Raw genomic sequence first — 12,004 nt, 5'->3', positions numbered from 1 at the left:
GCTCGGCTGCGGCCGGCGGGGCGGGGCCGCGGCAGCGGGCGTTTGGCGGCCTCGCACGGCGTGGGCGCTCGAGCCAGGGTGCCCGGCGAGGTCCCTGTCCCGCGGGTTCCCCACTGCCTCAAGTGCGTGTCTAAATTGTTGGAAGCGGCGCCGTGTTCCTTCGCCGTGTCCTTGGGCGCTCCTGTCAGAGTGGCAGGAAAGCACGTTAGCAGGGCAACGTCCTTTCATATTCCTCGCGTAGGGCCGAGTGCCACGCGCCAGGATGACAGGTGGGGGACTACCCCGCAAAGACATGGCGGTCTACCCAACTCCGGCGCCCCGCAAAAGCATGGCCGCCGCGCGCCGCGTTTCCCTCCGTGGGCGCCGTTACCGCGCATGCGCCATGACGCCCCACCCCGGCGGGGCCGCCGCTGCCGAGGGCGCGGGCGCGCGAGCCGGCCGTTGAGGAGATGCTCCCGGCGTGCTCCGCGCCAGCATGGCGGCTGCTTTCGCGGGGGTGACTTCGGTCGTCGCTTTCTGCCGTTAGCCGCCGGTACTCCTTTCTCTTCCGCAAGCTTGGAGCTCGTGGCGGGAGCCGGGTCAAGGGAGGGTGTGGCTGCGACGTTGAGCGGAGCCCACGGGGACCGGGGCTGGCCGCTGGCGGGAGAAGATGGCTGAGGGCGAGCGGCAGCCGCCCCCAGGTAGGGCTGGCGGGCCAGGGCCAGGGCGGTGTTGGTGCCGGCGTGGGGGCGGGGAAGGGATGTGGGGCTTGGAGCGGAGCCTCGGGTCCCGGTGGGCTCCGGAGAGGAGCAGGAGCTGCCGGGCCTCAGGAAGAGGCCCTGGGGCATGGGGGAAGGGCGTGAGCCGAGGCTGCGGCGCGCGAGCCGGGGGAGGGCTGCAGCCGGGGCGCGGAGAGAGAGCCCAGGCCCGAGGTCGGGATTACAGCGGGGACCGTTCTCACATTTGGACAGCGCGTGAAGCTCCTGGCCCGATGGGACAGTTGCCAGCGGTGGGGGCGAAAGGGATGCAGGCCTTTTTCACTGGACCTTGGCGGGATGGGTCTGGGCTTGCCTTGCCCTGTTTCAGCCTCCTCCGCACCTCCGCCCTCCTCCTCGCTCAGTCCGTCTCGGAGGCCGGACTCTGGGATTTCAGTGGCTGAGAGTTTATGGGGAGAAACTGCCCTTGGGCAGTTAACCATTAATTTTAAAAGGATGATTTTGCAAGGAGATGAGTGTCTGGCGTCCCCGTCTGTAACTTTTGTTTACGCCGTGGCCTCTTTTTTCCTTGGGCTCAGATATCTGGGAAGGAGACACCAGGGGAGGATGCTACACAGATCCCTTTCTTGGAGAAGAACGCTGCTTGCTTAAGGAGAACTGGACATAGATAACGTTGAAAATTCTCACAGGAATAAATAGGTTGGCCAAGCATAGCTAATGTTTTGAAAACATTTGATATTTCTTCTGCCCTGCGTCTCAGAAGGGAGAAAATTTGAAAATCAGAAGAGGTATCCCTACTATGCCCCCCTCCACCTCCCAGTGAGGAGGAAAGGGCTGAGTTTGGTCTGTTAGGGAATCCGAAAGCCAACAATTAGTCTGTACAGAACCTCGGCGCTTGGGCCTTTGGCGTTGTGACGATGCCCTCGGGAGCCGTGAGATACAAAGCGGCCAGTCTTATCGGTGAATGTGAGTGCCTATGGATATGAATGAGCAAATCTAGGTGCTGAAAGCCGAAGGCTTGCAGGGTTACCTGTGGCACCTGCAGAGATCCATGTGGCCCCCAGAGGTGGCTCTAAAGTTTGAAACGACTTTTTGGATCAGTGGAAAGAAGTTCTGATTCCACAGTACAGTGGTAAAAACCTCAGATTTTGGCTGGCAAGTCACAGTTCCTCAGTTTGTCTTTTTTTTTTTTTTTTTTGCGGAACCGGGGATTGAGCCCAGGCCCTTGAGCTTGCCAGGGAAGCGCTTATTCCACTGAGCCATCTTTCTGGCCCTCTTATTTTGTTTTTTGACATAGGGTCTTGTTAATATAGTTCAGGCTGACCTTGAACACCTATGTAGTCCAGGCTAGCCTTGAACCCCAGTGGACCTTCTTCCTCAGTCTCCCAGTGCTGGGATTACAGGTGTGCACCACCACGCCCAGCAGTCATCTTTTAAGATGAAGCTACTTTCTTCATGGGTTTGTAGTATGTTTTCCAGCAGAAGATGAGAACGTGTGGGACACAGTGGGTAGGCACTGAACACTGGCTGTTCTTGGCTTGGTCCATATTGAACATGTACACCTGTTTCCAGAGGTAGATGACAATCCAGGGTGCACTGGGGTTTTATTATTTTTTAGGAATGTCTTTAAAACTCTAGATACTGTTTTATGCTGGGAGGTTAGGGGTTCCTTTGTCAGAGACAGGAGATTAAAGGCTGCAGAGACCAGGCTCAACTTCCATTTCTCACAGTCCTGGCTTTGAAACCTTTCTTTTCTTTTTTGGCCCAGGTTTGATCCCAGCACTTGGTAGAATGAGGCAGGAGAATCACTGTGCGTTTGAGGCCAGCCTGGGCTATGTAGTGAGATCCTATCTCCAACAAAGGAAACAAAAAAAGAAATTTATTTATTTTTTGACTTGAGGGCTGTGTATTCTTGCAGCCTGTGTACTTTTGGGCAGTGTTTTTGCAAAGCTTCCTGTGAGGTAGCCATGGCCTTGGCGGAGAGGCTGTCCTGCCTGTGCAATGTCTGGGGGGCTGTTCTTTGTGGGAGCAATTCCAGGCTGGGGGTGTTCCCAGAGATCATTTTGCAGGTTGATTATTTGGAATGTGGAACACATTTCCCCATAAAAACTATGTGGTTGGATTGCCAGCCTGGCGTGCAAAGCTCATTATTTAGCATCTTCCTAAAGTAGCAATTTTCTAATAGTAGGGGCCTCAGTTATGGGCCCAGTGCACAAGCTTGCAAGGGCAGAGGAAGACGACTTTGGGCTCTTTTGTGGCCCTGGTTTGACTTTCTAGTTAGAGTCTCCAGATTTCTTGGCACTTTTTGTCTCTTCAGATCCCTCCAGGCAGGCTCTCACCAACAAATGTCACATGTTCCAGAACCTTCCAACTCCTCTGTCCCTTTTTCTCCATGCAGCTGACATCAGCTGGGTTTTGGGAAGAAGGCAGTGCCAGATGAATTTATGTTCTGCTGAGCCCTTCATGCTTCTAGAGAATTTAAAATAAAATTCTTTTTTTTCTGAGACAGGGTCTTGCTGTGCAGTTCAGGCTAGCTTTGAGCTCTTTTTATTTTTTATTTTTTTATTTTTTTGAGACAGGGCGTCACTATGTAGTTCAGGCTGGCCTTGAGCTCATTTTTTAGCCCAGGCTTGTCTCAAACGATCCTCTTGCTTCAGCCTCCCAAGTACTAGGATTACAGGCATTGTACCGCCATGCCTGGCTTTGAACTCATTATGTAGCTCAGGCTGGCTTTCACTGATGGTGTTTCTCCTGCCTCAGCCCCTTAAGTGTTGAGATTATAGGCATGTGCCACCATGCCTGGCTAAAAATTTACATTGTTAGAGGAAATGCTGGCCAGGCATGGTGACTCACCCTGTAATCCCAGCACTGAGGAGGCTGAAGCAAGAGAATCACCTTAACTTTGAGGCCAGCTTGAACTACATAACAAGACCTTTTCTCAAAAAAAAGAGAGAGAAAGGAGGAGAAAAAGAAAAAAAGGCATACTAATCTATGTCACTTGTGACATCTCTACTTGTGGATGGAGGCCCACAAACTCCCTGACCCAAACCATTTGGTGACCAGGTATGTTTTAGAATTCAGAGTTGAGCATGTTTTGGAAAATATCACCCCATAATCAAAATTATTTCAGCAAAACATATACTTTGACTAAGTGGTTTATATCACGCCTGTAAATGTCCTCTGTCACTTTAAGTCTGATTGTAGATGAGCTTATGGTAAGTTTTTTAAAAGCTACTTTGGGTTTCAGAGCTTTTTGGATTTGGGAATTAACAGGTAAAGGATCGGAGTTTGTATCTCCAGCTGTCACAAAGTGGAGAGAGTTCTTTGATGTGAGAACGATGTTTTAGTTTTGGTGTAAAGTTGGTCTCTAGGTCAAACATTAAACTGTGTACTTTTTCTTCAACTTCTGGAAATACAGAAATTCTATTTAAAATTGTGCTCCCTTTATATAAAAGCACTATATGCTTGTTCTTGGGGTTTTTTTTTGTGTGTGTGTGGAACTGGGGATTAAACTCAGGCCCTTGTGCTTGCCTATTCTACTGAGCCAACTCCCGATTGAGAGCGTGGTGGCCTGCACCTGTAATCCTAGCTCTTGGGAGGCTGTAAACAGGCAGATCACTACAAGTCTGATCTAGTAGTGAGACCCTTAACACCCTGTAGACCCTTCCCTTAAAAAAAAGTGAAGTGTGGGGGAAAAAAGTAGTATGTGCCTCAGGAAGTGGGTGCCAAGCAGGGTGGCACAAGCCTGAAATTCCAGCTACTCTGAAGCCTAAGACAGGAGCATCGCAAGTTCAAGGACAGCCTGAGTGGCTTAGCCTCCTTACAAACACTCCTTAGAGATGAACATAAGCAGCTCTGTTGTGTGAACTGTTAAGTTTTTCCAGGGTGTATACTAATATGTATGTAAGTTATTTCTAGTAGACTATAGTTGTTTTGCTAATAACGAGGTGCTACATTGATGATACAGAGCAGTTTTTTTGTTTTGAATATCTGGGTTGTCTTTTCTGGGTCTGACGTAGAGGCTTTATATGGTTGTATTATTTATCTGTCCCCTTATTGACTATTGTTTGGGTTGTTTCTCTTTGTTTTCCATGGGGCGAGCACCCTGTGTGTGTTTCTGTGAGTGCATCTGAAGGTAGATGCTGTAAGCTGAGCTTCTGGCCCCGTGGGTCCTACGTGCAGTTTCTCCCCAGGGTGGTCCTGAGTTGCCCCTTTTCTGGCTCCACCAAGTAACGCTTCCATGGAGGCGACCGACACTTTCTGTTTTCCCCTCCCAAATCAGTGTCAGATGATTTTAAGCTGCCAGCCTTTTCTGGACAGATCACATGCACTTCACTTGTCTTTGCTCCTTCAGGAGATAGATGGTAGTGTTGTCCAATCCTGGGTACAGTGTACAAGGGAGGCAGGAAGCCAGTGGGCCTGGCTGGTGGCATCACTCTGTCCTGAGGACGAGGCTGGTCTTGCTAGGCCTCAGGTGTTAGAGTCTTGGCTTACAAGTGAGGGGGATCTTTTCTCCTGGAAGCAGATCTAGGGATGGAGGCAGGCAAGGGAAAGGGGAAATAGAAAAGGACTAAGATGCCACAGTGGAGGTCCAATTCCCCTTGATGAATATATTTGTTATGAATCACAGATACGTACCAAGGGGCTGGGGAGTTGGCTCAGTTGAATAAGTGCTTGCCTGGCAAGCACAAGGGCCTGAGTTCAACCCCTAGTTCCGCCAAAAAGAAACAAAAAACAAATATGTACCAGTACAAGAAGTGTTATAAAGGAAAGGGGGAGTGAGCAAAAGGGGAGTGGGCCAGGGGAGGGCTTCTATTTCCTTGGCTGCCTTCTTATTTTCTTTTTCAAGAGTCTTCAGAGGAGACTCCTCCAGCCACACAGAACTTCATCATTCCAAAGAAAGAGATCCACACAGTTCCGGACATGGGCAAATGGAAGCGTTCTCAGGTACTGGGGTCTGCAGTGTAGAATCAGAACCAGGTAGAGGACCTTTTCACCTGTGTTTTTCTCAGCATGATCAGGCACTGGGCTTCCGGGCTGGCTCTCTTGGCACCTGAGTTACCAGAACAGGGGAGTTGGCTGTCCTTTCTTGGGGTGGCCCTCCAGGGTTTCTCAATTACTCTTGTTGCTGGGACAAATATCCGACACTCAAAATGAAGGAAGGAAAGGTTTACTTAGCTCACAGTCACTAGAGGTTTCAGTCCATACTCAGCTGGCTCCAAGGCAGACTGGCACATGGCAGAGGGCTGCAGGTCATGGCAGTGGAAGGCAGCAAAACAGTAAGAGCGAAAGGGAGAGGTAACAGCAACAATGGCAATGGAGAGCAAGTTTCTTTCTCTGTCTTTCTTGTGTTACATTCAGGCTCTGTGCCCCAGGCAGGGTATAGCACTCAGACCCATAATCCCAGCAGTCCTCAGTCCCATAATCCCAGGAGTACTCAGACCCATAATACCACCCTTGGATCATGAGTTAATCACAAACTGTAGAACTACACCTCAATGACTGCATGAGGCTGTGGGGGGACAAATACACACAAACCATAACATTCTGCCCCTGGACCCCCAAAGACTCGTGCACATCCCTTTATGCAAAAGACATTTTAGTCCATCTCTAGGAGTTGCCAGAGTCCCAACAGTTTCAGCATTGCTGAAAAGTCCACGTCCCAAGTCTCCTCTAAGATCTAAGGCAAACTCTTAGCTGTGAGCCCCTGTACAAAAGAAAAACACTTCCAATATTCAAAGGGACCAGATAAGCATTACCATTCCAAAAGTTGTAAACAGCAGGGGAATACAAAGCACTGGGACCAATCCAAGTCTAAAATCCAGCAGGGCAAAGATTAAATCCTGTAGTTTCAAGAGGAATATCCAAAGCAATCTGTGGCAAATTGTGAGTTCCGTGTGGCTCCACCCCATGGCACTTCTGGTGGTGGTAGCTCCCATGACTTCTCTGGCAGGCATTTTGCTCCCTCCTTGCAGCTTCCCTTAGATGATTCACGTTCCTGGCTTTTCCAGACTTCTGAGGTCGCCACTGCACATTAAGTTTCTCATTCTCTGCTTCACACACTGCCCTCTCAGGGACGCACTGCCTGGCCTCCCAGGCCTTCTCAAATTGAGGTGGAAGCCTTCTTAACCTCACAACTCTTGCATTCTGCATGGACCTAAAACCAATGCCAAGTGGATGATGCCAAGGTCTGCTGCCAGCTGGAGCAATAGCCAGGCTTTCTTCTCTCTTGGCTGTAGGGGTCAAGTGCCTGAATCACTGAACACTGACCCTGATTCCGAGGAATAAATTCTCCATTCTGCCCACTATTCTGGAACCTGGTGTGGCTGCCACCATGTGCTCTGAGCCTTTCCCCTCACGGCAAAGTCCCCTCTTTCTTGCAATTCTGAGGCTGCAAAGGGTGGAGACCTGCTGCCTTCAGTGGTGCCTTCAGGTCATGATTCTCTTCTTGGCAATGGAGATCCTCTCAGCTCTATCTTTGCATTTCACAGCTTTATGGAAGCTTCCTTTCTGGCCAAACTTACAACATTTTATTTTATTTTATTTTATTTTATTTATTTATTTATTTATTTATTTTTTACAGAACCGGGGACTGAACTCAGGCCCTTATGCTTGCAGGGAAGCGCTTATTCCACTGAGCCATCTCCCTGGCCCAACATTTTAAATCGTCCTGCTGGGCTCTTTGCTCTTTTTTTTTTTAATTTTTATTTATTTATTTATGTGTGTGTGGGGGGGCAGCTCAGCCCACCAGGGGGCAGGGCTGGCTGGCATGTGGTGCTGGGGGATCGAACCGCAGTCCCTGTGTGCCTTGCTAAGCTTGTTCCAAGTAGGTGCTTTAGACCACTGAGCCATCTCACCAGCCCGCTCTTTGCTCTTGATTCGCAACATAAATCTGGCTAAATTTATGTTTAGGGGGTGGGGCTGGCTGGCATGTGGTGCTGGGGGATCGAACCGCGGTCCCTGTGCTTTGCCAAGCTTGTTCCAAGTAGGTGCTTTAGACCACTGAACCATCTCTCCAGCCCCAAATAAATACATTTTAAAAAAATACAAATCATCTGGAGTCCAACAACCAAAGTAGTCCTTTCTCTGGCAGCAGAAACCTCCCCAGCCTGTTTTTTATAGGCAGAATTTCTATCAGCCTTCTGGTCTGAGCACTGACCATAATCTCCCATGCAGAACAGCCGAAGCTATTCCAGCGCTTCTCTTATAGGTGCTATCTCTGAACCTTTTCTATCTTCCCATAAGCCATTCCCAAAAGCTTGTGATCCACATGGTCAGGGAACCGCGGCAACAACCCTACTCTTCTATACCCAGCCTGGGGCAGATAGCCTGAATGTAACTTAACAGAGAGACAGACTTGCTCTCCGTTGCCACTGTTGCTGTTACTTCTCCCTTTTGTTCTTGTGGTTTTGCTGCCTTCCACTGCCATAACCTGCTGCCCTTTGCCATGTGCCACTCTGCCTTGGAGCCAGCTGAGTATGGACTGAAGCCTCCAGTAACTGTGAGCTAAATAAACCTTTCCTTCCTTCATTTTGAGGGTTGGATATTTGTCCCAGCAATGAGACAAGAATGACTGAGATACAGGGCTTCTGGGCTGGGGTTCTGGTCACCCTGGAAAGCCCACGCTGGTTCTCTTATCCCCGCCCCTTGGTTATTGTTCTGACTGGAGGTGAGTGTCCCAGATAATGAGTGGGCACTGCTCTCTGGCCGCAGTAAGGGTGGATGTGGGAACCAGGGTACTAGAGGGAGCAGAGCCCATCTGGGCATGTTGGCTAAGCCGTGACTTAAGTGACCCAAATACTTAGCAGATTCTACATGGGTGTCTGTTGTGCTTGTGGGGAGCCCAGGTGCCCAGCCTCCAAGTTTGGACTTCACCAGGGTTAGGAATAGCATGAGCCTCCCTCTTTCACAAGCTTGCCCTCTGAGTACTCTTCTGGTTCTTCATGGGATAAAAACCTTAGTCCATTAGCTGCTCTACAGGCCTGGTTGGGGTCCTTTCATCATCTTGGTTGCTCTACTTCTGAGTTTCTCAAGCTCGGCACCAGAGACATTGTGAGGCAGATGTTTCTTGCTGGAGAGGGCTGTCCTGTGCCTGGGGACATCTCCCCTGGCGCTACCCAGCAGATGAGAGCAGTACTCCTTTCCCCAGTTGTTGCTGCCAAAAATATCTCTAGGCGTTGTCAGTTACCCTCTGGGAGCCATTTCACCTTGAACCTCTTGTTCATCTGAACTTAAAGCTGGCTCTTGTATCCTAGTATGCTCTGTGTGGCGTTTTGCCTGGGCTGAGGAGAAGCCAGGGAGGACCCATGTGGTCTGCTGGAGGATCCTATTGTAGGACTGCTCTGTTCTAGAAACCATGCTGCTGCTCACGGTTAGTCCCAGGTTTGGAGGAGGAGGAAGGAGAAAGCAAGAAGGAATAGGAATGAAGGCGAAACAAGAGCAGGCGGGAATATCTTGCCCCTAGCACCTGTGTCCCCCCCAGTGCCTTCTCTTCACTGTGCTAGCTACCCTGCATCACAGCATGGAAGAAAGTGTCTTGCTGGAATTGGGTCCAGGTGGGCTTAGCTGTACGTAGGAGGCAGCTCCTTCTTGGGCGTCTGTGCGGCAGCCAGGAACCCTGACTGAGTTCCTGGTACTCCTGGTGAAGGCCTTGACTGCCTGGTGGTGTAGTGTAGTGGGTTACCCTCAGGCCTTGAGTGTCCGGGATAAGTTTTGGGGTTCCCTACTGAGGAGGTTTGGGGCACATTTCTACTCCCCTGAACCTTGGTCTCCATAGTTGTATAGTGGGGACAGCAACAGCCCTTGAACATGGGCTGTCACATAAAGGCTGCCACAGCCATTGTAAGTGCTCAGTAGACTGGCAGATGGAATCACCGTGGTTGCTGGGTAGCTGATATGGGTGGGATTCAAGGGTTTGTCCACACCCACTGACTGCTGCAGTGGGTTGGGAGCCAGTACAGCTTGGGTCTCACCTCTCTCCCTGCTCCTCTCCTCTCTTTGGTAGGCATATGCTGACTACATCGGATTCATCCTCACCCTCAATGAAGGTGTGAAGGGGAAGAAGCTGAGCTTGGAGTATACAGCCTCCGAGGTGGGTGCGGGCAGCACAGCACAGCACAGCAGGCAATGCAGAGGGTGGGCCAGCCAAGCACACGTGTAGTCTGTGTTTTGCTGTCATAGCTCTCCTATTTTACATAATGGGGTTAAGGCAAATAGTTGAATAGGCTGCCTTGCTGCTTACTAGTATTTTGCTTGCTTTTTGGGGATTGAACCAGGCAGGGGTCTACCATGCAAACCCTACTACTGAGCTATGCTTCCAGCCCTAGTTTGTGTTTTATGTAACTTTTGAAATTAAAAAAGATGACATTGGGCTGGAGAGATGGCTCAGTGGTCTAAAGCACCTACTTGGAACAAGCTTGGCAAAACATCAGGGAGAGACCGCGGTTCGATCCCCCAGCACCACATGCCAGCCAGCCCCGCCCCCTGGTGGGCTGAGCCGGCCACACACACACACACACACACACACACACACACAATAAATGTTAATAAATAAATAAATAAATGCATACTGCTTTTAAAAAAAAAAAAAAGATGACATCCAGGTGTGGGTGTGCACACCTGTAATCCAGCACTCTTGAGAGGCTGAAACAGGAGGATTGAAAGTTTGAGCCCAGCCTAGGCAACTTGATGACTTATTAAGACCTTGCCTCAAAAAAAGGGTTAGAGACTTAGCTCCATGAGCAGGGGTTCAGTTACCAGTACCACAAAACCAAAACAAACAAAAAATACTCACGTTCCTGGAGGGATCATTAGTGACATATATGTCAATGAACAAAAAGTTGACTTCTCTGTTTTTCCTCACACCCAGCTCCCAGGCAGTCCTAGGGCTAGTACATGGCCCAGGACACCCGGAGCCTCTCCTTTGTTGTGGAGTGGGGCTGCCATTCCGAAGAGTCCTCTATGCACATCGGGGACCTTCTTTTCTGAGGGCTCTGCCTAAGAATGGCAGTGCCAAGTCAGGGCGTATACTTTTCTCCTACCTTTGGCTTCACGCTGCTGCTGTGTGCTTGTTGGTTCTTTGACCCAGGTTTGTTTGTGTAGAAAGAGCAGGAACCAGGGCAGCAGTGGAGCTGTTGGTCTTGTAAGCTGTTTGCTGTCAGAGTGTCATCTCCCAGGACTAGGTCCCAGTGGCGTCTGAGAGTCATAACCTAGTTGGACCAGAGCCACCTTAAACCTCTTACCTGAGACAAGGCCTGAGCCATCTCCCTGTGCCGGGCTACCTAGCCTCTAACTCTGCTCACTGGCTGCTTGCCCTGGCCCAGTTTCTCCACACGTCCCAGAGCCAGCGCTGCCTTGGCCGCCTGCTGTCCTGCTGCTGCTACCCCCACCTCTTCTTGGCCCACACTGGCTGCTGGTGGTCCTGGGCCTGTTCTGTCTACTGAGGGGAGCTGGGCCTGTGCTAGGGCCAGGCAGCTTCTCTGGGCACAGGTTAGCAGGGGAGGAGAAGGTTCTCCTGGGCCCTGTAGCAAAGGGTGCCCAAAGCTGTTCTCTGGGCTGGGCTGTCTTGGGGAGAGCTAATTATTTGGGAACGGTGTCATTACCCCAGCAAATGGCTGATTGCCAGGTGCCTTTTGGGTCCTTCAGTTGTGCCTGAGATTGTAGGATGTCCATTCTGCTCAGATGTTGTCTTCTCGAAAGTGCTGTTATTCTGGGAGGCTGGCGGCGTGCTTATGTGTTGGGCTTCAGGAATCAGGCTAACGGGGTTCACTGATATGCCACTTCTAAGCTAAGTGACCTTGTCCCATCAGACCCTGTGTCCTCATGTGTAGAGTGGGAACAGATGTATGGAGGTCCCACCTTAGAGAGTCCTACACGTCCCAGGGCCTGTACTCTTAGTTGGTCTTAGTGACCCTCAGTTCTGACCTTCAGCAGTGCTCTTGTCTCGGCTGGAAGTCTTCATCCAGTGCTTGTGTGCGACTGCTCCTCACTCAGAGTGACCAGTTTGATTTCCATGCCTCCCAGTTTCTGCCCACAGCTGTCAGGGGTAGCACCAGGCATGGCTCAGGGTACATGGTGGTGGCCAAAAGCAGAGCTCTCCTCTCCTACTGTGTGGTCCCCTCTGCCTCCAAGGCACTGATTGCAGCTGCAGCTCCAAAGGGGGCAAAATAGTGTAGCCCGGCATCTTCCATTCCCCAAAGTAGAGGACAAGCAGGGGTGTGAATGGTTGTCTTTACTGCTACTAGAAGCTCTTTGATTAGGCCTGCCTTATTCTTTGGAAGCTAATGTTGTCTCTTTTTTTTTTTTTTTTT

General features: G+C 50.5%; 1 protein-coding gene across 2 annotated transcripts in view; it reads left to right on the top strand.

Annotated features, from left to right (window-relative positions):
- Positions 1-454: 454 nt before the first annotated feature.
- Ptpa (protein phosphatase 2 phosphatase activator) overlaps positions 455-12,004 on the top strand; it is a 27,614-nt gene continuing 16,064 nt past the window's right edge. For both annotated transcript variants that reach the window (XM_004640458.2, XM_004640460.2), the window contains exons 1-3: positions 455-680; positions 5,545-5,642; positions 9,700-9,786. In XM_004640458.2, coding sequence (XP_004640515.1) covers positions 650-680; positions 5,545-5,642; positions 9,700-9,786 — 216 coding nt within the window. In that variant the 5' untranslated portion in view covers positions 455-649. The remainder of the gene's footprint in view (positions 681-5,544; positions 5,643-9,699; positions 9,787-12,004) is intronic.

This window comes from Octodon degus, unplaced genomic scaffold (genome assembly GCF_000260255.1).
Source record: "Octodon degus isolate 3935 unplaced genomic scaffold, OctDeg1.0 scaffold00123, whole genome shotgun sequence".
NCBI classification, from domain to species: Eukaryota; Metazoa; Chordata; class Mammalia; order Rodentia; family Octodontidae; genus Octodon; species Octodon degus.
Note: the sequence above shows the minus strand (reverse complement) of the source record. Positions and strands in the feature narration are given on the sequence as shown.